This window comes from Mandrillus leucophaeus, unplaced genomic scaffold, assembly GCF_000951045.1.
Source record: "Mandrillus leucophaeus isolate KB7577 unplaced genomic scaffold, Mleu.le_1.0 Scaffold7, whole genome shotgun sequence".
NCBI lineage: Eukaryota > Metazoa > Chordata > Mammalia > Primates > Cercopithecidae > Mandrillus > Mandrillus leucophaeus.
Genome location: NW_012107585.1, coordinates 7,594,188 through 7,619,128, shown reverse-complemented (window position 1 = coordinate 7,619,128; position 24,941 = coordinate 7,594,188). Strand labels below are relative to the sequence as shown.

Genomic DNA, 24,941 nt, shown 5'->3' with positions numbered 1-24,941 from the left:
ATACCAAGACAGAAGCAAGTATCCAGGAAACTCATCATCAGGTGCTCCCTGAGCGCAAGTTACATGGGCAGCAAATGCAGAATATGCTACAGGAGACGACTCAAGTTCCACCTCAGACACAAGAGCTTGCAGTAAGCAAGCAAGATAAAATGTTTTCTCAACATCTGGTTCATCTCCCTCTTATTGGCTCTTAAACATCTAAATACCTAATATCATGTATTATTCTGAAACTGAGCAGCTTTATAAGGGATCCACTCACGTTCAAAAACTCTGCTTATTCTTTTTTTTTTTTTTTCTTTAAATACAGGGTCTCACTCTGTTGCCCAGGCTGGAATGCGGTGGCACAAACACAGCTCACTGAAGCCTCGATCACCTGGGCTCAAGGGCTCAAGTGATCCTCTCACCTCAGTCTCCTGAGTAGCTGGGACTACAGGCTCATACCACCCTGGCTGGTAATTTTTTTTTTTTTTTTCAGTAGAAACAAAGTCTAGCCTGTGTTGCCCAGGCTGGTCTCAAACTCCTGAGCTCAAGTGATCCTCCCACCTCGGTCTGCCAAAGTGCTGGGATTACAGATGAGAGCCACTGCACCCCGCAACTTTCCTTCCTTGTCAATATGCACATACACATTCTAAAAGCCATCACTTTTTTATATTTTCTCACGGCAGTAACTCTTTTTATAACATTTTATTTTTAACAATACTTCCATTATTTTCAACCGACAATTCAATATGTATTCGGGACCCAAGTAAAATTTTTCCAATTATTTCCCAGTAGCTTAATGTCAAGATGTACAAAGAGTAGCCCGAAGCAGCTAAGTTTACACATAAATATTTATTCTCCACAAAATCTGAAGGACAAAAATGCAACAGGCATACTCACTTTTTCTGTTAAAAGTGGGGCGCTGTGAGCCAGTGTATCCCTCTCTTCATACTGATAAGAGGAAAAAATAATCACTACTCAAAAAGACCCAGTTTCCAAAGGAAGAACTATATTAATAATAAAACCAAAACAAATACATCTAAACAAGGTCAGAAATGTGCATTTTCTACAGGTGAGAGAACTTGCTGCCTTGGGAAATATCTAAAAACATTCTGAAAGAAAAGCAAATACATTAAACAATATAAAAAATACCACAAATGATTATGACTTTTTTTTTTTTTTGAGATGGAGTTATACACTAAATAAGGTGTCTTTAAACAGAAACACATCTGTCGCCCAGCCTGGAGTGCGGTGGTGCGATCTCAGCTCACTGCAAACTCCGCCTCCCAGGTTCAAGCAATTCTCCTGCCTCAGCCTCCTGAGTAGGTGGGATTACAGGAGCGCACTACCGTGCCCAGATAATTTTTTTTTTTTTTTTTTTTTTTTAGTAGAGATGGGGTTGTGCCATGTTGGCCAGGCTGGTCTCGAACTCCTGACCTCAGGTGAATCGCCCTCCTCAGCCTCCCAAAGTGTTGAGATTACAGGCGTGAGCCACCGCGGCCAACCTTAAGGTATTTATTAAAGTTTTAAAGCCTTATTAATAGATAATTCGAATTTGTATTAAGTACTAAGTAAAGTCACAATTGGCTGGGCATGGTAGCTCACGCCTATCATCTCAGGACTTTGGGAAGCCAAGGTGGGTGGATCACTTGAGGTCAGGAGTTTGAGACCAGCCTGGCCAACACGGAGAAACCCCATCTCTACTAAAAATACAAAAATTAGCCAGGCGTGGTGGCAGGTTCCTGTAATCCCAGCTACTCGGGAGGCTGAGACAGGAGAATTGCTTGAACCTGAGAGGCCGAGGTTGCAGTGAGCTGAGATCGCACCACTGCACTGCAGCCTGGGTGACAGAGTGAGACCCTATCTCAAAAATAAAATAAAAAAAAGATATAATAAATATCTTAAATAATGACTGTCACTGACAATCAGTGATTCAATGTGTTTTGGTTTTGCTTTACAATTTTTTATTGAGGTAAAATTCACTTAACATAAAATTAATCATAACCACGTTAAAGTGTCGCTTAACATAAAATTAATCATAACGTGTACAATTAATCATAAAGTGTACAATTCAGTAGTGTTTCATACATTCACAATGCTGAGCAACAATCTAGATCCAAGACATTTTCATAACCCCAAAAGGAAATCTCCTACCCATTAAGCAGCTACTCCGTCTCTCCCCAGGACTTGAAAACCACCAGTTTCCTCTGTATCTGTGGACTTGCCTATGCTGGACATTCCATAGAAATGGCATCATACAACATGTGACTTTCATGTCTGGGGTCTTTCATTTAGCATCATGCCTTCAAGGCTGCTCCATGTCACAGCATGTATCAGTACTTCATACAATAACATTCCATTGTATGGACAGGCCACATTTTGTTTACCTAATCATCAGTAGATGAACATTTGGCTTGTTTCTACCTTTTGGTTATTACAAATAACCATATAGCGCTGCTGCTGCTGTGAACGTTTGTGTAGAAGTATTTGTTCGAATGCTTCTTTTCAATTCTTTTACATCTTACCTTGGAATTGCTGAGTCACATAGTTATTCCATGTTTAACTTGGAACGTTTTTTGTTTTGTTGTGTTTTGTTTTGTTGAGACAGAGTCTCACTCTGTTGCCCAGGCTGGAGTGCAGTGGCACCATCACCATCACAGCTCACTGCAGCCTCAAACTCCTGGGCTTAAGCAATCCTTCAGCCTCAGCCTCCTGAGCAGCTGGGACTACAGGCATGTATCACCATGCGCTGTTAATTTTTTAAAATAATTTTTTGTAGGGATGAGGTCTTGTTATGTTGCCCAGGCTAGTCTTAAACTCCTGGCCTCAAGTGATCCTCCTGCCTTGGCCTCCCATGGTGCTGGAAATACAGTCACAAGCCATTGTGCTCAGCCTCAATGTTTTTTATTCTCATGATTTGGCTCTGTGTCAGTATATGTATCACTCATCTGTTTGCTAATTCCTTTCTAAAAGGGAAAAAAGACCAAGGTCTCAAAAAAATCTGTATTTTAGAGCCAGGTATGGCTGGCTCACCCCTCTAATCCCAGTTACTTGAGAGGATAAAGTGGGAAGATCACTTGAGCCCAGGAGTCTGAGGCAGCCTGGGCAACATAGCGAGACCTTGTCTCCAAAAAAACCACAAAACTTGTATTTTAGTCTTGTTAAATAAATTCAAATAAACATTTGCCTCATTGCTTTAATAAAATTTAATAAATAAAATTGAATTATTTGCTTCTGATTTAATACGCTAATTTCAAATGGGACTAAACACTATAATTAAATAAAAACATTTTAATATATATTCATTGCTTCTTAAGTAGAGATACTATATTGTTACATCACTGAAACATTCGTACTCAAAGAATGAACACATACTTCTACCCACATTTAAGACAAATCAAAATATTTCTACTTACCCATGCATAATATATTGCCTGTGTTTTACTATTGCTCACCAATTCTTTATTATTTGCTGGGTTAAAAGTAAGGTAGTTCTGAAATATAAAGTATGAAAATATATTAATGATAAATTTTCTGTTTCTGGTTAAGCTGAATGTTAAAATTAAATAATAATTTAATTTATTATTTAATTAAATTATTAAATAATAATTGGTATTACAGGAGTAGTAATACCAATTATTACTTAATTGGTGGCTCACTCCTGTAATCCCAACACTTTGGGAGGTCGAGGCGGGCAGATCACCTGAGGTCAGGAGTTTGTGACCAGCCTGACCAACATGGAGAAATCTCATCTCTACTGAGAATACAAAATTAGCCAGGCAGGGTGGTGCATGCCTGTAATCCCAGCTACTCGGGAGGCTGAGGCAGGAGAATTGCTTGAACCCACGAGGCGGAGGTTGTGGTGAGCAGAGGTCGCGCCATTGCACTCTAGCCTGAGCAACAAGAGCGAAACTCCATCTCAAAACACACACACACACACACACACACACACACACAAATGAGTAGGAATATAAAACAGAAAAGATACAGCATTTGGTAAAAAATAGGAATATCATTTAAATACTGGTAAAATAAATAGTGTCAAATGTGTTCCCCTTCCAGTCTGATCTATTATATTTCATCATCCATAAATTGGAACAAGCTTTTCTTTTTTTTTTTTTTTGAGCCAGAGTCTTGCTCTGTCGCCTAGATTGGAGTGTAGTGGTGCCATCTCAGCTCACTGCAGCCTCCGCCTCCTGGGTTCAAGTAATTCTCCTGCCTCAGCCTCCTGAGTAGTCGAGACTACAGGCATGTGCCACCATGCCCAGCTAATTTTTATATTTTTAGTAGAGACGGGGTTTCACCATGTTGCCCAGGTTGGTCTCGAACCCTACCTCAAGAGATCCACCCGCCTAAGCCTCCCAAAGCGCTGGGATTACAGGTGTGGGCCACTGCACCTGGCTGTAACAAGCTTTTCTGACAGTGATCAATTTAAAATAATAACAATAATAATAATAAAACAAATTGGAACAAGCAAAAGTAAACCGGTATTCACCAATAACCTTTATTCTGTATCCTTTTAAAGACTGCTGCATATACATTTCTAAAGTTGACAGGGCCACACAGTATCTTGGAATGAATGCAAGATATTGGAAGGGGATTCTAATTCCTGCCAAGATGGTGAATAGCATGGGCTGCTGGCTCCCTTCCCAAAAATCAACCCTGCAGAAACTATGGAAGTGAGGGAAACTTTAAACACACAAACCAGTCACAGCAAGAACAACAAAGCAAGCTCTTCCTGGGGAGCCACGGGGTATGTGTTTGAAATGTGCATGGGAGGTGGGTGGCTACAGCCTGGGGTGAAGGGCTACAGGAGACAGCACTGAGGGACAGGCTGGAGAAAAGCTTTTTAAGTTCCATTTCTACCATTTCCACCCCGTCTCCACGCCTATTCCTTACCTATCATTTTCCAAATATTTTATGAATGTTACATACCACAGGAGTGTAAACTGCCAATGCCAGTGTTTGAGAATTCATATCAGAACAGCACAAAAGCCCGGGCAGGGTAAGGAACTGGCAAAAGCAAGTGCATGAAGCAGACAAAGCCTGAAAATCAGCCTCAAACCACCTCAAGCTCTGATTAAGCTGAACCATTCTGCTAAGTGCCTTTAAGAAGCAAAAGTCAGTCTTCTTTGGAGGAAGTCATCTTGAGCCTCAAATTTATTGCTACACTTTAAAAAACACAACATCAGGCATTCAGTAAAAAATAGCAAGGCATATTAAAGAGATACATCCAGGCCAGGCACTGTGGTATATGCCTGGAATCCCAGCACTTTGCAAGGCTGAGGCAGGAGGATTGCTTGAGGCCAGGAGTTCAAGACCAGCCTGGGCAACAGAGCAAGACCCTATCTCAAAAAAGAAAAGAAAAGAAAAGAAAAAAGACCCATCCAAATGACTGAAAACCAAGGGGAAAAAGCAATAGGCAGAAAGAAGCCACAGGAGATCCGAGTATTGGGGTTGTTAGACACAGACGTGACAATCACTGGATTAACATGCAGGAAAGTAGAGGACAAGATGGGGAATCTCAGCAGATAGCTCTACTTAAAAAAGGAATCAAATGGAAACTCTAGACCTGAAAAAATGATTTAAAATGCTCAATAGACAGTTTAACAAAAATTTAGATATAGCCAAAGAAAGAACGAATCAGCAGGAAAGGAAGACAAATTATAGTAGAAAACACCCAGACTGAAGCAGAAACAGATGAAAGGATAGAAAATACAGAAAAGAAAATAAAAGACCAGTGGGACAAGACCAGAAAAGGTCTAACATATATGTAATTGGAGCCCCAGAAGGAGAAGAAAGAAAGAATGTGGCAGAAGAAATGTGTAAAGAGGTACTGGCTGAGAATTTTCCAAAACTGAGAAGAGATATAGCATCCCAGGTTCAAGAAATCCTAAAGGATAAACTTTACAAAAATCAACAACAGGCCAGGCGTGGTGGCTCAAGCCTGTAATCCCAGCACTTTGGGAGGCCGAGTCGGGCAGATCACGAGGTCAGGAGATCGAGACCATCCTGGCTAATACGGTGAAACCCCGTCTCTACTAAAAAATACAAAAAACTAGCCAGGCGAGGTGGCGGGCACCTGTAGTCCCAGCTACTGGGGAGGCTGAGGCAGGAGAATGGCGTAAACCCGGGAGGCGGAGCTTGCAGTGAGCTGAGATCCGGCCACTGCACTCCAGCCTGGGCAACAGAGCGAGATTCCGTCTCAAAAAAAAAAAAAAAAAAAAAATCAACAACATACCCACATCCACATAGACACATCACTGAAAAGCTGCTGGGGTTGGTGCAGCAGTGGCTCACGCCTATAATCCCCGCACCTTGGGAGACTGAGGTGGGAAGGTTACTTGAGCCCAGGAGTTTGGGCAGCCTGGGCAACACAGCGAGACCCCATCTCTACAAAAAAAGAAAAAAAATTAGCCAGGTGTAGTGGTGCTACCTGGGAGGCTGAGGTGGGAGAATCACTTGAGCCTAAGAGGTCAAGGCTGCAATGAGTGGTGACTGTGCCACTGCACTTCAGCCTAGGTGATGGAGTGAGACCCTGTCTCAAAAACTGAACATAACAACAACAACAAAAAAATCCTGCTGAAAACCAAGGGAAAAATCTGTAAAAGCAGCTGGGGGCCAAAGAGAGAGACACACAACATTCAAAACAGGGATTGACAGCTAACTTTTCAACAGAAACAGTAGAAACCAGAAGACAACAGAATCACTCCTTGAAGATATGAAGTGCCAAAAGAAAATACTACCACTCTAGAATTCTATACCAAAGGAAAGTCTCCTTCAGAAATAAAGACTTGTCCATGAACATTCACAGCACCTTCATTTTTAATAGCCACAACCAGGAAACAACCCAATGTCCATGAACAATGAATTAATAAGGTTACGTACCTATTCAATGCGCTACTATTCAACAATAAAAAGGAATACACTACTGGTACGTGCAACAACAAAACTGAGTGAAAGAAACCAAAGCTCTCTGTAAATGGAGTCCATTTATTATACATGAAATTCTAGGAAAAGCAAACTGATGAACAATAATCAGGATGGTAGACATTAGGAGATGGATGCAGGAATCAGATCACACCTTGAAGGCCACATGTCATGGAATTTTAATGTTATTTTGAGGACAATGAGAAGCTACTGAAGGATTTTAAGTACAGGAGTGATGCAATATTTTAATTATTTAAAAATAACTCTCTGGCTGGGCACAGTGGCTCACACCCGTAATCCCAGCACTTTGGGAGGCCAAGGCAGGCGGATCACAAGGTCAAGAGATCGAGACCATCATGGCTAACATGGTGAAACCCTATCTCTACTAAAAATACAAAAAATTAGCCGGGCATGGTGGCACGTGCCTATAGTCCCAGCTACCCGAGAGGCTGAGGCAGGAGAATCGCTTGAACCCAGCAGCAGCAGGTGGAGGTTGTAGGAACCGAGATTGCACCACTGCACTCTAGCCTGGGTGACAGAGTGAGACTCCATCTTAAAAAAAAAAAAAGAAAATAAAGAAAATAAAACAAAACAAAAAACAGTCTGACTGCTGTGGGAAGATTGTTAGAGAGTGAAGAGAGAGTGAAAGCAGAAAGACCAGCAGGCCAGATGGTGCAGGTAGAGGTGACTGTGGCCTGGACTAGGACGGTAGCAACAGAGGTGGAGAGATGAGGGAAGATTTTAGGGTATGTCTTGGAAGTAAATAGCCTTGGGAATAGATGACAATACCCAAGAAGAAAGCATAGCAAGAAGAGGGCAGGGTGTGGTGGCTCACGCCTGTAATCCCAACACTTTGGGAGGCTGAGGTAGGTGGATGGCTTGAGCGTAGGAGTTGGAGACCACACTGGCCAACATGGCAAAACTCTGTCTCTGTAAAAAATTAAAAAATTAGCTGGACATGATAGTGTGCACCTGTAGTTCCAGCTACTCAGGAGGCTGAGGTAGGAGGACTGCTTGAGCTCAGGAGGCAGAGGCTGCAGTGAGCTGGGATTGCGCCACTATACTCCAGCCTGGACAACAGGGAGACCCTGTCTCAAAAAAGATTTTTTACGTTTTAATAATTTTAAATTTAAATCACCATGTGTACTTAGCAAGGTTGCAAGGTACAAAATCAACACACAAAAATCAGCTGTCTTTTTATACACTAGCAATGAACAATCTAAAAAAGGAAATTAAGAAAACAAATCCATTAAAAATAGCATCAAAAAAACACAAAATCCTTAGAAATAAATTTAACCAGGAGGTGAAGACTTGAGCTCTGGAAATTACAAAACATTCCTGAAAGAAATTAAAGAAGACATAAATAAATGGCGAGGTGTCCCATGCTCATGGATTAGAAGACAACGCTGTGAAAACGATGACACCACCCAAAGTGATCTACAGATTCAATGCAAAATCGCTATCAAAACCCCAATGGCGGCCGGGCGCGGTGGCTCAAGCCTGTAATCCCAGCACTTTGGGAGGCCGAGACGGGCGGATCACGAGGTCAGGAGATCGAGACCATCCTGGCTAACACGGTGAAACCCCGTCTCTACTAAAAAAAAAAAAAAACACAAAAAAACTAGCCGGGCAAGGTGGCAGGCGCCTGTAGTGCCAGCTACTCGGGAGGCTGAGCAGGAGAATGGCGTGAACCCGGGAGGCGGAGCTTGCAGTGAGCTGAGATCCGGCCACTGCACTCCAGCCTGGGCGACAGAGCAAGACTCCGTCTCAAAAAAAAACAAAACAAAATAAAACAAAACAAAACAAAACAAAACCCCAATGGCGTTTTTTGCAGCAATAGAAAAACTCGTCCTAAATAGCCACATATGGTTGGTGGCTACTGTGTTAGCACAACCTTCAGGAGGAAGAAACATTTTTTTAGGGGCAAGAGGAATATTGGGGGGAAAGGAAAGAAGATGGACATATGGCTGCATAACCATATTTCCCTGGCTGAGTCTAGTCACCCAAACCCTCTGGGATTTAGATCCTGCAAGTTAGGCATGTACTTATCACAGTGCCTGGCACAGAACAGGTACTCGATAAATGTATGACAAATGAAGCATGCAAGGATGAATGAGACAAGTCACAACAGCAGGGAGCAGCGACCCAGGAAATAAGGAGACCTGATGGAAACTTGCTGGGTGTCCTTGGCAAGTCACCTCATGTAAGTTGGGAGCAATAATAATAACTTCCCTATACTCCTCAGAGTTAGTTTTACAAGGTTCGAAGCAGTTAAAAGCACACTTATAGAATAAGAAAGACTGCCAGGTGGGTGATTTTAGACAAAGTATTTAATAATTAATGGTAGTATTCCACAGATATTAATATCTATTTTGCTAGCATGTTTGCATGGATTATGTGAGATAATGTAAGTAAAGAATTTAGCAGACTCTGGAACATAAGTGCTTGAAAAATATTAGCTATTATAGTCAAGTAAAATGAATCAGGAAATGAAAGGGTTTTTAAAGCTCTACTGAGGCCGGGCGCGGTGGCTCACGCCTGTAATCCCAACACTTTGGGAGGCTGAGGTGGGCGGATCACCTGAGGTTGAGAGTTCGAGACCAGCCTGACCAACATGGAGAAAACCCATCTCTACTAAAAAATTACAAAATTAGCCAGGCGTGGTGGTGCACGCCTGTAATCCCAGCTACTTGGGAGGCAGGAGAATCACTTGAACCTGGGAGGCAGAGGTTGTGTTGAGCCGAGATCGTGCCACTGCACTCCAGACTCCAGCCTGGGCACCAAGAGCGAAACTCTGTCTCAAAAAAAAAAGAAACCACTGTTATGCAGCATAACACAACTCCCCTGAAACAAAAAGTAGGTTTTGGCCCAGCATCAGTAGAACTTTGTTTTTGTTTTTTTGAGATGGAGTCTCACTTTGTCACCCAGGCTGGAGTACAGTGGCATAATCTTGGCTCACTGCAACCTCTGCCTCCCAGGTTCAAGCAATTCTTATGCCTCAGCCTTCCAAGTAGCTGGGACTATAGGCATGTGCCACCACGCCCAGGGAATTTTTGTATTTTTAGTAGAGACGGGCTTCACCATGTTGGCCAGGCTGGCCTTGAACTCCTGACCTCAAGTGATAACCCACCTCAGCCTCCCAAAGTTCTGGGATTACAGGTGTGAGTCACCACGCCCAGCCTGGCCTGGCACCCATATAACTTTAGTTGATGTTTACAGGCTCCAGTGGAACTCACCTGAACACCGTACTCTTTGGGGAGTTCGAGAGTGCATGCTGGTGTTTCCACTGCCAAAGTCCACTTCCAGATGCACACCTTCTGTAGGTGACAGCAGAGAGAGGGGCATGAGAAGTTCTTTGAAGTCTGCTAAAGTAACTTACACCTCTTGTGGTGACCCCAAAACTTCAAGTAACTAAGGACAGAGGCCCGGACTCTGTGCTGTGGAGTCTGGTCTTTTGAGAACATCACACACATCATGCAGCCTGAACAGAGCTGCCCACGGGGACACACTGGACAGGTCGGCCAGCTCGCTGAAGCTGACCCAAAGGGCCAGGGCCTTTACCTGGACTTCAGCATCTGAGATGGTTGCCAGATACTTGGCGTCATGGGTCATGGCCATGGCCCTGATGCCGTTCCCTTCGGGGCAGCTGTCAAATATTGTGTGCACAGGAATACTGCAAAACAGGACAAGGGGGGTGACACTTGCTGAGGTCTCCCTGGCTTCCCAGAGAGGCCCAGGGCAGGTCTGAGCTCAGCCCAAACCTCTCCAAAACAGAACAAAATGTGATCTATCCATACAGTGGAATCTTTTTGAGCCATAGAAGGGAATGAAGCACTGACACATGCTATGATATGACATGGATGAGCCTCGGAAACGATGCTAAGTGAAAGAAGCCAGGTTCGAAAGGTGCAGAGTGTACGAGTCCACTCATATGAAATGGCCAGAATAGGCAAACCCATGGAGACAGATAATGGGGTGCAGGGTGTCCTTCTGGGGTGGTGAAAACGTTTTGGAACTAGATAGAGATAATGGTTGCATAACAGTGTAAATGTATTAAATGTCACCAAACTGCAAGCTTTAAAATGGTCAGTTTTATGTCATGTGAATTTAACCTCAACAACAATAGTAGTCAAGCCTAACTCAAGGCAATGGGCCTGCTGTTTGCCCTCTTCACAAGCTCTAGTTTCTCATTCACAAGGTACCAGGCACTGATTCTGTGCCAGGTTGTGCCTGGCAGGAAGGATGTAAGTATGAAAAGATGTCTAGGACAACATCCCAGCTCGCAGGGAATCAGGCACTCTCCTGCATAGGTGGGAATGCAAAGGAGCAGCACCTTTCTAGAAGCAGTTTGGCTGGACCTATCAAAACCTTCAATGCATACACCCTACCGCCCAGTCACTCCACTCTTACGACTTTTTCCTAGGGAAACCATGGAAAAAGTAAACAAAGGTCAATGAAAATTCACAGTCATTGTGGTACTACTCTAATAGCAAAAATCAAACAACACAAATGTCCCTTAATATACCACACATGAATTGTTTGAAAAGATATTATAGTATAACCACATGATAAGAAACTAGGTTGGGCACGGTGTTGCACACTGGTAATCCCAGCACTTTGAGAGGCTGAGGAGGGTGGATTGCTTGAGCTAAGGAGTTCGAGATCAGCCTGGGCAACATGGCACAACCCTGTCTCTACCAAAAATAGAAAAATTAGCCAGGCGTGCTGGCATGCGCCCGTGGGCCCAACTACATGAGAGGCTGAGGTGAGAGGATCACTTGAGTCCAGGAGGTGCAGGTTGCAGTGAGCCAAGATCATGCCACTGCACTCCAGCCTGGGTGACAGAGCAAGACCTTGCCTCAAAAATAAATAAATAAATAAATAAATAAATAAATAAAATAATAAGGCCAGCGTGGTGGCTCACACCTGTAATCCCAGCACTCTGGGTGACAGAGCAAGACCTTGCCTCAAAAATAAATAAATAAATAAATAAATAAATAAATAAATAAATAAAATAATAAGGCCAGCGTGGTGGCTCACACCTGTAATCCCAGCACTTTGGGAGGCCAAGGCAGGTGCATCACCTGAGGTGAGGAGTTTGAGACCAGCCTGGCCAACACGGTGAAATCCCGTCTCTACCGAAAATACAAAAAATTAGCCCGGTGTGGTGGCAGGAGTCTGTAATCCCAGCTACTCAGGAAGCTGAGGTAAGAGAATCACTTGAACTGGGGAGGTGGAGGTTGCAGTGAGCCGAGATTACACCATTGCACTCCAGCCTGGGCAACAAAAGCGAAACTCTGTCTCAAAAAAAAAAAAAAAAACCATAAAAATTAAAAATAGAAATAAAAATAAAAACTTTGCTGCCTTCAAAAAGAATGAGGTAGATTGGGAAAGTGACCAAAATTTGTGAAAAAAGCAAATTGCAAAACAATTATTGCATCATCCTAATCGTGTGTGTGTGTGTGTGTGTGTGTGTGTGTGTGTGTGCGCGTATTGAAAAAACTCCAGACGAATAGACTGCAAACTGTAAGCAATGGTTCCTCTGGAGATGGGGTTTGGGTGAGGACGAACTTTTATTTTTTGCTCTTACACTTCCACACTGTGTTACTGACAAGACCTTAGAACTGTATGATTCTGACACAGCCTTGAAATACCCAGAATTAGATGACACGTAAGTATCTAAGACAATCAAAGCACAGAAGCAGTGGAAGCGAAGATGGAAGTTGTAATGCTTGGGTTGGGGGAGGTCCACTGATTCCCACTGGAATGAAGAGAGGGTGGTAGCAAGACTTAAACCAGGAATGCAGGCCGCATGGTTCTTTTTTTTTTTGATTATGGAGTCCTAGATACAGTGAAGATAAACAGGCCTCAGTACGTCTGTACGTCACACCAGGGTCCCAACTGGCTGGCATCAAGTCTGTGTCCCAGCTGAGGACTTCTCTGGTTCTCTGTCACTTGAGAAACTTCATCCCACTGAGAAGTAGCCCCAAAAATTCACCTGCGAAGGCAATCCCAAAGTGACTGGAAATAACACAGTGAAGTCCTTAGTGAGAAAATGTATCTTATCCTTGGAGATACTTGGAATTGAATATAGAGAAGATGAAGTCAGTCAGACCTGCATTATTCACATAGTTGTGATAAGAGAATTTGTTCATTTTTTAGGAATTTGTAATGTTTAAGTGAATTTGACATACCTCAGAGTTGCTAACAGATTAGATTTGTGATGCTAATTTAAAATATGTAGTTGATTTAGATTTGTGATTTTAAATTAAAATCGTAATAGGTTTATAGGCAATATTAGAACACTTAAGGAAACTTAAGATTTACCATATTTATGTCTAATTTACTAGATTTGCAGTAATTAAGTACTATGAAGGATTTGTTTGTTAATCAGACTACTAAAAAACTTAATGAAACTGAGTATCTTAAGTATCGAAATGCAGTTTTAAATGTTTAAAAGGAGTTAATAACCAAATGTGTAAGTGGGGCCAAACATTAATCAAAGCCTCCTCAAAGGTGATTGCAAAAATATGCTAGATTTATAAACAGAGTAAGATTTTTAAGTTAAGCGAAAAACTGGAGGAAGAACTACGGTTTTTAATTTATCACTAATAAAACGAATACTAATCCTAAAACCAAAACAGCCTCTGAATAATCTTTTCTGGGTCCCAAAGTAATCACTTGGGATATCATAAAATTCATATTAACATAGCATTTGCATTATTAACCACAGATATGCTTTACTGTGTAATTTTTTAAAAAAATCACTGCCCTCAAGTGGCTTCGTGTCTAGTAGAGACACAGTTTCACAAATAAGGAAAAAACAGCAGCTCAACATCATAACGGAGCAGCTCTGTGTGGTGAAGGTGTCAGTCAGCAAAGGCTTCAGAGACAAGACACACCTGAAGGACTCCGACTCTTCTGCTGGCCGACTTCAGGCTTCTACTGCATGAGATAATACCTTTTCCTTGTGGTTAAGTTGGATGTGCCATTACTTGCAGCTGAGAGCATGTTAGCAGCTGCAGACGGCTACATGTGCAGGCAGCAGGCATTTCACTTTCTGGGGGAAGTGTCTGCACGGCCCTAATGCAGGGTGCGTGTTCCCTGTAGCATAAGCTGATCTGATAATGGGCAGTTTCTAAAGGGTTTTAATCAGGGTGGCAACACAATCAGATTTACGTTTGGGAAAAGATCACACCAACCATGTTGTGGAGAAAAACAATATGAAGATATCCATATACATGTGTTTAAAACAAAAGCAAATGTTTTGGAAGGAAACACATCAAATTGATTACCTCTAGAAAGAAGACTAGGATCGGAGATGGCAGCCAGTGCTTTCCATGAAAATGTATCCGTTTTCATTAATTTTTTTTTTTTTTTTTGAGATGAATTCTCGCTCTGTCGCCCAGGCTGGAGTGCAATGGCACGATCTTGGCTCACTGCAACCTCCGCCTCCTGGGTTCAAGCGATTCTGTCTCAGCCTCCCGAGTAGGTGGGATTACGGGCACCATTATGCCTGACTAATTTTTTTTTTGTATTTTGTATTCTGTACTTTTGTAGAGACGGGGTTTCCCCTTGTTGGCCAGGCTGGTCTCGAACGCCTGACCTCAAGTGATCCACCCGCCTCGGCCTCCCAAAGTGCTGGGATTACAGGCGTGAGCCACCATTAAATTTAACGGTTTTCTATTAAAATGTCCTAAAATCATTTTTTAACAAATTAAGCAGAGGAGCTGGGCATGGTGGCTCATGCCTGTAATCCCAGCACTTTGGGAGGCTGATTCAGGCAGATCACTTGAGCCCAGGAATTCGAGACCAGCCTGAGTAACATGGTGAAACCCCATCTCTATTAAAAAAATACAAAAAAATTAGCTGGGTATGGTGGTGTGCACCTGTGGTCCCAGCTACTTGGGAGGCTGAGATGGGAAGATCATCTAAGCCCAGGAGGTAGAAGTTGCAGTGAGCTGAGATTGTGCCACTGCACTCAAGCCTGGATAACAGAGTGAGACCCTGTCTCAGTAATAATAATAATAATAACAATAACAACAACAGATGAGGCTGGGTACAGTGGCTCACAGTTGTAATCCCAGCATGTTGGGAGGCCAAGGCAGGGGATCACTTGTACCTAGGAGTTTGAGACCAGCTTGGGCAACATAGGAGGACCCTGTCTCTACCAGAAAAACGAAAAAAATTAGCCAGGCTCAGTGGCATGTACCCGTGGTCTCAACTACTCAGGAAGCTGAGGTGGGAGGATTGCTTGAGCCCTGGAGGCCAAGGCTGCAGTGAGCCACGATCACACCACTGCACTCCAGCCTGGGTGACAGAGTGAGATCCTGTCTCAAAAACACAAAAACAAAACAAAAAATCAGATGAAAGAGCATACATTGTTTGGTCTATCCATACAATGTAATGTGATTCCGCCATAGAAAGGACACGTGCCACACCACAGATGAACCTTCAAGCATGATGCTAAGTGAAAGAAGCCAGACACGAAGGCCATGTGTTGTAGGGATGTGAGATCAGAGAAGCCACACGAAATGAAGTGTTAGATGACACAGAGAAGTCAAGTCACATGAGGATCAAGGTTGGGTAATGCGATCCCCTGGAGGTCACTGGTCACCTGCGGGAGAGCAGTTTCTGTGTCCCCCACTATACAACATTAAACAGAACTTCTTCCTAACCTCCTCATGCATCTGGACTCACTTGTTGAACTCTTCCCTCCCACCCATCTACCCAACTAAGCCCTAACAGTCTTGTCAGTGAATCTGACTGCTCTCTGCCTCAGGCCAGGAGTTAAGAAAGAAAACCCATCTAGGATCCTCTATTATGGTCTGGTGCTGCGCTCCAGCGATCCTCACAACATCCTGTGCACTGGATTTAAAGGGCTAAGTGGCCCCTCCGAACTCAGGCCCACCCAGAACCTCAGAATATGACCTTATTTGGACACAGGGCCTTTGTGGATGTAGTTAGTTAAGATGAGGTTGTACTGGACTACGGTGGGCCCCAAATCCAATGCCCAGGGTCCTCAAGAAGACACAGAGGGATGCATGGTGGGAATGCCATGGGAAGATGGAGGCAGAGATCGAAGGGATGCGTCCACAAGCCAAGGACACCAAGGGTCACCCACAGCCAGCAGAAGCAAGGGGAGAGGCCTGGGACAGATTCTCCCTCACAGCCCCCAGAAGCAGCCAACCCTGCCGACACCTTGGTTTCAGACTTCTGGCCTCCAGAACTGCAAGAGAGTATATTGTTTGAGGTAATTTGTTACAGCAAGGAAAGTAAAAAACAGTAGACATCATTATTCTTTTTTCACAATGGGAAAGTTACTTTCTTCTTTGGGCCTCCAAGTCACACAGCAGACCATGGCCGAGCAGGCATGGAAGCCCAGGTGGATGCCAGAGCCCACACTCACACCTGCCTCCTGCCACCTGCTCTTTCATGTCCCTCTGAAGTCCCCTGGGCCCCTTCCCTTCTTCCCTTCCAGTTCTCCTACCCAGGCAAGCCACCACCAGTCACATTCCCTGTTTTTATTCCCCCTCTGCCCAGCACGGCTAGACAAGCATCACCACGTTCCCCCACCCACCATCTACTTCAGGCTCATGCTTTTTGTCCCCAACCAGGCCCTCCCTGAAACCCTACAGCTCCTTCCCTTCATTTGGTGGACCTCTAGTGCATTCTCATCGATTACACAATGTCATATCCCACAGCCCAAACTACCAGCCCCATTTCCAATGTCCTCGGCAGACAAGACGGCCTCCTGCTTGAGAGCTGTCACACAAGGTGGCGTGCTCAGTCCCGCAGGATCCCCCAACTGCCTCGACATCTTCTTGTCCAGCACTTTGCAAACTATCTGTGGTGAAAGGTATTTTTTAAAAACTTTTATTCCACTGCAGACCAATGCATATTTTTTTTCTTGAGACAGGGTTTTACTCTGTCACCTCTGTCACTCCTGGCAGGAGTGTAATGGCATGATCATGAATCACTGCAGCCTCAAACACCTAAGCTCAAGCCATCTTCCCGCCTCAGCCTCCCGAGTAGCTGGGACTACAGGTGTGCACCATCGCATGTGGCTAACTTTTAATTTTTTGTAGAGACAGTCTCACTATGTTGCCCAGGCTGGTCTCAGACTCCTGGCCTCAAGTTATCCTCCTGCCTCAGCCTCCCAAAGTGCTGGGAGGCTCCCAAAGTGCATGAGTCACTGCACCCAGCCCAGATCAAATACTTTCACAAAATAAAAATACCATAGCAAGAACAAATTGCTATAAAAGTTCCCAAAGGCCCCCTCTCATTTTCTGTACTTTCTGTTCAACATAGCCCAGGACCGGCTGACAGATCAGCTCAGCCTGCAGACCACACTTTGAGCAGGACTGCTCAAGCCCACGGAAATTCCACCATTCCTTGTCTGATGCACTATCAGAAAAGGAACCAGAAAAGGTGGAATTTTATGAGTTAGGAAGAAAGGCAATACAGGATGACAACCTTGATACCAGAGAGGCTCTCCATTCAGTCTGCCTCCAGCCGGCGAAGGAGGAGAGTGAGTTACAGAAGCAGATACAAGGAGAGTACAGAACCCCAGCCTTCCAGATCTAGCTCCAGTAGAGAGTCTGTGGGCTGTCAACCTCCCCTCACCACCTGGACTGGTTTATCTGACGTTTGATCGAAGTGAGCATGCCTTTTACCCCCAGGTTAAGAAGGCCACTGTAACTCATTTCTTAGACACCAGAGTGTTTCAGAAGGCCGGTAGGCTTATCATGAGAAAACCATCAGAACAGTCCAGTAGATGGAGATCCTACCAAATCCCTGACCTGTACTCCTCAAAACTGTCAGTCATCAAAAACAAGGGAAGTCTAAGAAATTGCCATAGCCAAGCAGAGCCTAAGGAGCCATCACAGCTAAATCGAATGTGGTCTCCTGGGTGGGATCCTGGATGTTTGTTAATAATCATGTGTCAATCATGTTCATGAATTATAGTAAATTGATCCTACTAATGTGAGATGTAACTAATGTGGGAATCTGGGTGTGGGGTATATGGGAATCCCATCTTCCCAATTCTTCTGTAAATCTAAAACTGTTCTAAAAATAAAAGTCTGTTAATTTAAAAAAGAGAGAAAGAGAGGCCAGGTGTGGTGGCTCATGCCTATAATCCCAGCACTTTGGGAGGCCGAGGCAAGAGGATGGCTTGAGCCCAGGAGTTCAAGACCAGCATGGGAAACAAAGCAAGACCCCATCTCTATGAAAATATAATACAATAAAATAAAATATTTAAGAAGAGGCCAAGCATGGTGGCTCACACCTATAATCCCAGTGCTTTGAGAGGCCAGGATGGGAGGATCTCTTGAAGCCAGGAGTTCAAGACCAGCCAGGGCAACATAGCAAGACCTCGTCTCTACAAAAAAAAGTTAGCCAGGTGTGGTTGCATGTGCCTGTGGTCCCAGCTACTCAGGAGGCCAAGGCAGGACAATCACTTTATCCTGGGAGTTCATGGCTGCAATGAGCTATGACTGCACCACTGCACTCCAGCATGGGCAATGGAGCGAGACCCTGTCTGCATTATGAAAGAAAGGAGGCAATGGCGGGTTGTTAGAATTAGAGAGAGACTGCAGAGAAACAGCAGCTTTGGAAAGTCTCCCATCATTACTATACCTAAAACCATGGCAGGCAAACAGATCAAAATTGAACATATCCAATAAGAAATGTATGGAACGGGGAGCAGGGATAGACAGGAACACTTGGTAGTAACCATTAAGAACTGCCCAGAAGAGGCAGCCTGACCAGCCACTAGAAAATCTGTCCTTGTAGAAGTAATATTTCTCGTTGTAAATGACAGATTTGCCATCTCGGTTATGCTTTGAGCTTGTGTGAGCTAGGTTAGTGTGAGTCAGCATAAGCTAGTCTACCGTGGAACGCCAACAAATCAAATTTCTAGGCATTGGCATTACTCATTCTGTCATTGTCACACAGTGGCAGATACTCTACACAAATTTGGGGAAAAAAGAAGTGGCTACACAAAGCCTACCCTGTGAAGGAGTCCCATATAATCACCAGGCAGTCTGGCCCTTTGTCTGCTGTGGCGATCCACCGCCTGTCTTCACTGACACAGAGGCAGGAGATAATATTGGCATGGCCCTATAGAAATGGAGAGAAAATGCTTTGAAACATCCAAGATGTGGCCCAGCCTTGGCCACCATCAGCAAAGGCCAGGCCCCACAGAGAGATCTGAGCTCCTTTCAATGCTCATCTGGCTGGAAATTCTGTTCCTGCTGGCCTTCCTGGGGGTTTCTCCATTTCCTAGTGGGTGATTTTCAAACTTTCTCTCCCTCCAAACACCTGAAAGATAACTCCCCACATGAACAATGGCTCCTAGAGGTCAAGGCACGTGGCAACTCCCAACCTAAGTGGAGGATAAGTATCTGGGCCCTCCCCTCCCCCAGCCACTCTGAGTCACGCTGCCAGCCTCTTCTGTCTAGAACACTGCTCACTTCAGGGCTCTGAGCAGCTCTGGAGCAAAAAGTTCCTCATTGGTCTCTCTACTTCCACTCTTTTTGTTTGTTTGAGACACGGTCTCATTCTGTCACCCAGACTAAAGTGCATCAACACAATCTTGGCTCACTGCAGCCTTGATCTCCTGGGCTCAAGCAATCCTCCCACCTCAGCCTCCCAAGTAGCTGGGACTACAGGCACATGCCACCGTGCCCAGCTAATTTTTAAATTTTTTGTAGAGACAAGGGTCTTGCTATGTTGCCCAGGCTGGCCTCAAACTCCTGGGCTCAAGTGATCCACCCACCTCAGCCTCCTGGGCCACGGCCTGTGCTGAAATTACAGGCATGAGCCACCATGCTCAGCCTCTGCTTCCACTCTTATCTTCTTATAATCCTTTTGTGCACACAAGAGAGGAATCTTCTGGAAACACAAATGGCAGCACTCCCTGCTGGGAAATGGCCCCTCTTCCCTCCTTCCTTCTCTCTCACCTTCACGGTGCATCAGCCATGCCAGCCTTCTTTCCGGGCCCCACACATAGGCCTGAACACTTGTTGCTCCGTCTGGAATGTTCTCTCCCAGACTGTCTTTGACTGGGTCATTCTCATCCTCCAAGTTTTAGCAGAAACAGCACCTCTTCAATCCCTGCCCACTCAATCTAAAGTTAAGTCTTCTCTTACCCTAATTTGTCTCTCTCAGAGCATTTTCACATCTCCTTTTAATCACTGGTTACAATTTGTAATCATTTATGTGTTCACTTGTTTAACGTCTGTCTCTGTACTAGACTGTAAGCTCCATGAGAGCAGGGAATACATCTATTTTGTTCATTACTACAGACCTATACTCTGAAACATAGCAGCTATAAACTATTTGTGAAACAAATGGATGGTCAAGGCCACTCCCAGCCCTCTGGCCCTAGTGAGGCTGGACTCCTGCCTCCTTCCACTCCAGCACATCTGTGCATCCTGCTTGCCCTGACTATCTGAGCCTGCCCACAGCGATCTCTTCCTTCTCTCTCTGCCATCACCACTGTGCTCACTGCCATGCATTCAGTGAAGCTCCAAGGGGAGCTGCCTGGTGATTTCTGCCTGCGTATTTCTGGACTTCTAGAGACTGAATTCCTTAAGTTGCACCCAGACATCTTGAATCCCTGGCACAACACTGAGTATTGACTGGGTCCTTGGTAAATACCTTGTGGTGTTTTTGATCTAGGCATCAGCTAAGGACACTCCTGTAACAACATACGTCAACTGAAAGGGTGATATGGAACAGTTTACCAGGTCAATAAGTAGAAAGTCAGACACCAAGGAATAGGACGCTTGGAAAGGTAAATGATGAAAATGAATTGGGTCCTAAATATCAGGAACGAAGGAAGCGGAGTGCTGTGAGGAGGGCAGGCACGAAGGACAAATCGGGGAGGCTCAGAGAGGGGTGAAAATGAGCAAAGCTGCTGAAAGGAGGGAGGGATAAAAGGACAACTGACCTACTTAACACTTTCAAGACAGGAGACATCATTTACTAATACGGTCTTGGGCAAGTCACTTAAATCACTCTGAGCCTCAGTTTCTTCTTCTGTAAAATGGGTATATGAATACCCACTTCTCGGTACAGTTATAAGATGAAAGCCCTTTGAAAACTAGAGAGGTATGTAAGTGTCCGTGAGGTCGGCACCCTGCTGAATAGCTGCCCTTTGTGTTATATCTGTGGAGACATGATCTACGCTGTCCACATTTTTGCAGAAGTGTAAAAAATACAGATGTTTTAAATTCTAACTATAAAATTAATGTCAACTGCTGTTTTGTAAGTTGATTCTGATTAGAAACAGAGAGACAATAAGCAATACCATGTATTTGTAAAGACAGGATTGCTTTTAGTTCCAAGGAGAGTGGGAAAATGTGACAGTGAGAGAATGAAGTTAGTCCTTGAGATATAAAACAAAATACCACACACACGTTAAAGACAACTCCCCTACCTGTAGGAAATCCTGCATACCTGAAGGTGGTGTTGATTATTCCTCAACACGTTGTAGATGATCGCAGTGTGAGCGCAAACATACAGAAGAACTCTCTGCTTTTCCTCTCGAATATAGTAAACAGGAAGAGAACTGTTCCATCCAAACGACCAGGTCATGGTCTGGAAGACAAGGGCAAAATCAGCAAGACATTACAGCATGTTCAGCCCAGAGCTACGACTCTAGGAACTCGCTGGAGGGGAAGGATTTCACATCAACAGTCCAGCAAAGAGGAACCACTTTAAGAAAGTCCTCAGCCAGGCGTGGTGGCTCATACCTGTAATCCCAGCACTTTGGGAGGCTGAGGTGGGAGGATCACCTGAAGTCAGGAGTTCGAGACCAGCCTGGCCAACATGGTGAAACCCCATCTCTACTAGAAATACACAAATTAGCTGGGCGTGGTGGCATGTGCCTGTAATCCCAGCTACTTGGAGGCTAAGGCAGGAGAATCGCTTGAAACCAGGAGGCGGGGAGGTTGCAGTGAGCTGAGATCGTTCCATCACACTCCATCCTGGGCAACAGTGTGAGAAAAAAAGGTTAAGATGGCAACTTTAATGTTCTGTGTATTTTACCACAATTAAAAAAAATTTTTGGTGAATTTTATGGCATGTTAATTATACCTCCATTAGAAAAGAAAGTCTTCAACAATACACAGAAATAACTTCCTTTTCTTCCACTCCTCAGGACCAAGACTTTGTTCAGTACCAGACACACAATGAGCACCTAATGTTGCGAAATTCCATTTACTTTCTAAAAGCATGTAGGGTAGACAAGTTACCTTATGTCATTATGTAACTTTATAAGAAAGGCAAATAGGCTGGGAGCCCTGTCTCATGCCTGTAATCCCAGCACTTTGGGAGGCTGAGGTGGGTGAATCACCTGAGGTCGAGGGTTCTTGACCAGGCTGGTCAAAATGGTGAAACCTCATCTCTACTAAAAATACAAAAATTAACCGGGCGTGGTGGCAGGCGCCTTTACTCCCAGCTACTGAGGAGGCTGAGGCTGGAGAATCACTTGAACCTGGGAGGCAGAGGTTGCAGTGAGCTGAGATCGCACCACTGCGCTCCAGCCTGGGTAACAGAGCGATACTCCATCTCAAAGAAAAAAAAAAAGAAAAGAAAGGCAATTAATTATTCAGCCTGGGTATTTGTCCCTGTGTACTATTTCTACCGGAAGGATAAAGGATGAAGAGACAAAATCTCTTTCAAAAAATTAAAAATTCTGTATTGCCTGGAATAAATCCCAAATTAAAATTTTATGAAATGAAAAATTATAAGTACAATAAATCTGACTACTGCTTTTACTTCAATACTAGTTTATTTATGTACTAGTTTTGTGTTCAAAGTTTTTTGGGTTTTTTTTTTTTTTTTTTTTTTTTTTTGGCAGGGGACAGAGTCTCACTCTGTTGCCAGGCTGGAGTGCAGTGGCACGATCTCAGCTCACTGTTTAAAAACTGCTTAAAAATAAAATCCAGGCAGGGTGCAGTGGCTTGTGTCTGTAATCCCAGAACTTTGGGAGGTCGAGGTGAGTGGACTGCTTCATCCCAGGAGTTCAAGACCAGCCTGGGCAACATACTGAAACCCCATCTCTAAAAAAAATACAAAAATTAGCCAGGCATGGTGGTGTGCATCTTTAATCCCATCTACTCAGGAGGCTGAAGCAGGAGGACTGACTGAGCCTAGGAGGTGGAGGTTGCTGTGAGCTGAGATCATAATGCTGCGCTCCAGCCTGAGCAACAGAGCAAGACCCTGTCTCAAAAAAAAAAAAAAAAAAAAAATCTATTTAAAAAAATTAACTAGGGCCAAATAATCAAATGCAGTAGAGTGCTGAAAGTGATGCGTTGCTAAGAATCAGTGAATTAAATTGGAATATAGAAACAAAATCTGGTAAGTTTCCTTTCTTATCTTTGAACAATACTTATAAAATTAAATTGTTTCTCCCCAAGACAGACATAGCAGGTAATGTGACCAATTTCTCTCTCCTACATTCTTAATTCCCCATCCCCTTCTGTTTCCATCTGCTCATTCCCTATAATTTATATTTATATTTAGATCTCTTATTGTGTGGGTGTGAGTGGTAGAATTATGGAATCATAATTGTCTCAAGCTGCAACTTCTAGGAACAGAATTATTTAATATTTGGCTGTTTCTTAAAAGCTGATTTATTCAAATGAAATTGTTCTTTTGGAAACTTGTTAATCCTAAAAGGATCATCTTTCTGGAAATGTATTTTGCCACTTAACAAATTAGTTACAAAAAGAAAACATTCCTAAAAGGACTCCTGTCTTCAGCCACAACAGCCCTTCCTGGGTCACCACAAGGCTGACTTCACTTAGTGGTAACAGAACAACCCCACTCAAGCAGCATTCACAATTACAGAAATCAAATAGTATTAATCATCGTGTTTTGCAGCAGTTTTAACATGCATGACAGACGATTATGGAGATAGCCACCACTTACATCAATCTTTTTCTAAAACATATTAATCTGGAAAACAAAACTTTGCTATCAAAACCAGATTTCACTGTATTTGATACTCATAAGATTCCTGCTCACAAAAACATGATTGCCTTGTTTCCTGGCTGGAGGTGGGATCCACAGTCATGTCTATTTACCATGAACACTGGGAGCTAGTACAGGCCTTAGGACTAAGGAGGGGACCCCAAAGGAAAAGGAGAATGCTGCGGACACAGGAGAGATGGAGGAGCATGTTCACTATAGGACCTTGTGTGACAGCAAGAAATTAGAAGCAATGTAAGTGGCCACAGAGAGGGGAACAGTTACATTTAAAAAGAGGAAGTGGGCTGGGCACGGTGGCTCATGCCTGTAATTCCAACACTTTGGGAGGCTGAGGTGGGTGGATCACCTGAGGTCAGGAGCTCGAGACTAGCCTGGCCTACATGGCGAAACCCCGTGTCTACAAAAATACAAAAGTTAGCTGGACATGGTAATGTGTGCCTGTAATCCCAGCTACACGAGAGACTGAGGCAGGAGAATCACTTGAACCCAGGGAGGCAGAGGTTGCAGTGATCCAAGATAGCACCACTGCACTCCAGCCTGGGGGACAGAGTGAGACTCCATCTCAAAAAAAGAAAAACAAAAAGTGGAAGTAGAGATACATGCACTGATACAAGAAACCTTCCAAGACATATTAAGTGGAAAAACGTTTTGTAGAAATGCAGGATTATCTCATTGGTTAAAAAAAAAAAAAAAAAAAAAACCACAAAAACTAAACGTGAGCCATGTGAGCATGCGCACAGGCATGGGCACACAGATAACACGTTGTACATGCCCAGAAAAAGGTCAGGAGAGGAGCAGTCACAGCCAACTGTGGCAGGAGTTATATAAGGAAATGAGATTGGGGTAGGGGTGTGTGTAGGAAGAAGAATCTTTGCCTTCAAACATGTATAAGTTGTCTGAATTTTTTATGAATAGTTTTTGTTTGTTTGTTTGAGACAGAATCTCACTCTATTACCCAGGTTGGAGTGCAATGGAGCAATCTTGGCTCACTTCAACTTCTGCCTTCCTAGGTTCAAGCGATTCTCCTG

General features: G+C 43.8%; 1 protein-coding gene across 2 annotated transcripts in view; it reads right to left on the bottom strand.

The window, feature by feature from the left end:
* WDR66 (WD repeat domain 66) overlaps positions 1-24,941 on the bottom strand; it is a 115,515-nt gene that overhangs the window by 46,344 nt on the left and 44,230 nt on the right. For both annotated transcript variants that reach the window (XM_011964483.1, XM_011964484.1), the window contains 6 exons: positions 21,376-21,516; positions 18,923-19,032; positions 10,471-10,582; positions 10,146-10,226; positions 3,396-3,473; positions 880-930 (listed from right to left, as the gene is read on the bottom strand). In XM_011964483.1, coding sequence (XP_011819873.1) covers positions 880-930; positions 3,396-3,473; positions 10,146-10,226; positions 10,471-10,582; positions 18,923-19,032; positions 21,376-21,516 — 573 coding nt within the window. The remainder of the gene's footprint in view (positions 1-879; positions 931-3,395; positions 3,474-10,145; positions 10,227-10,470; positions 10,583-18,922; positions 19,033-21,375; positions 21,517-24,941) is intronic.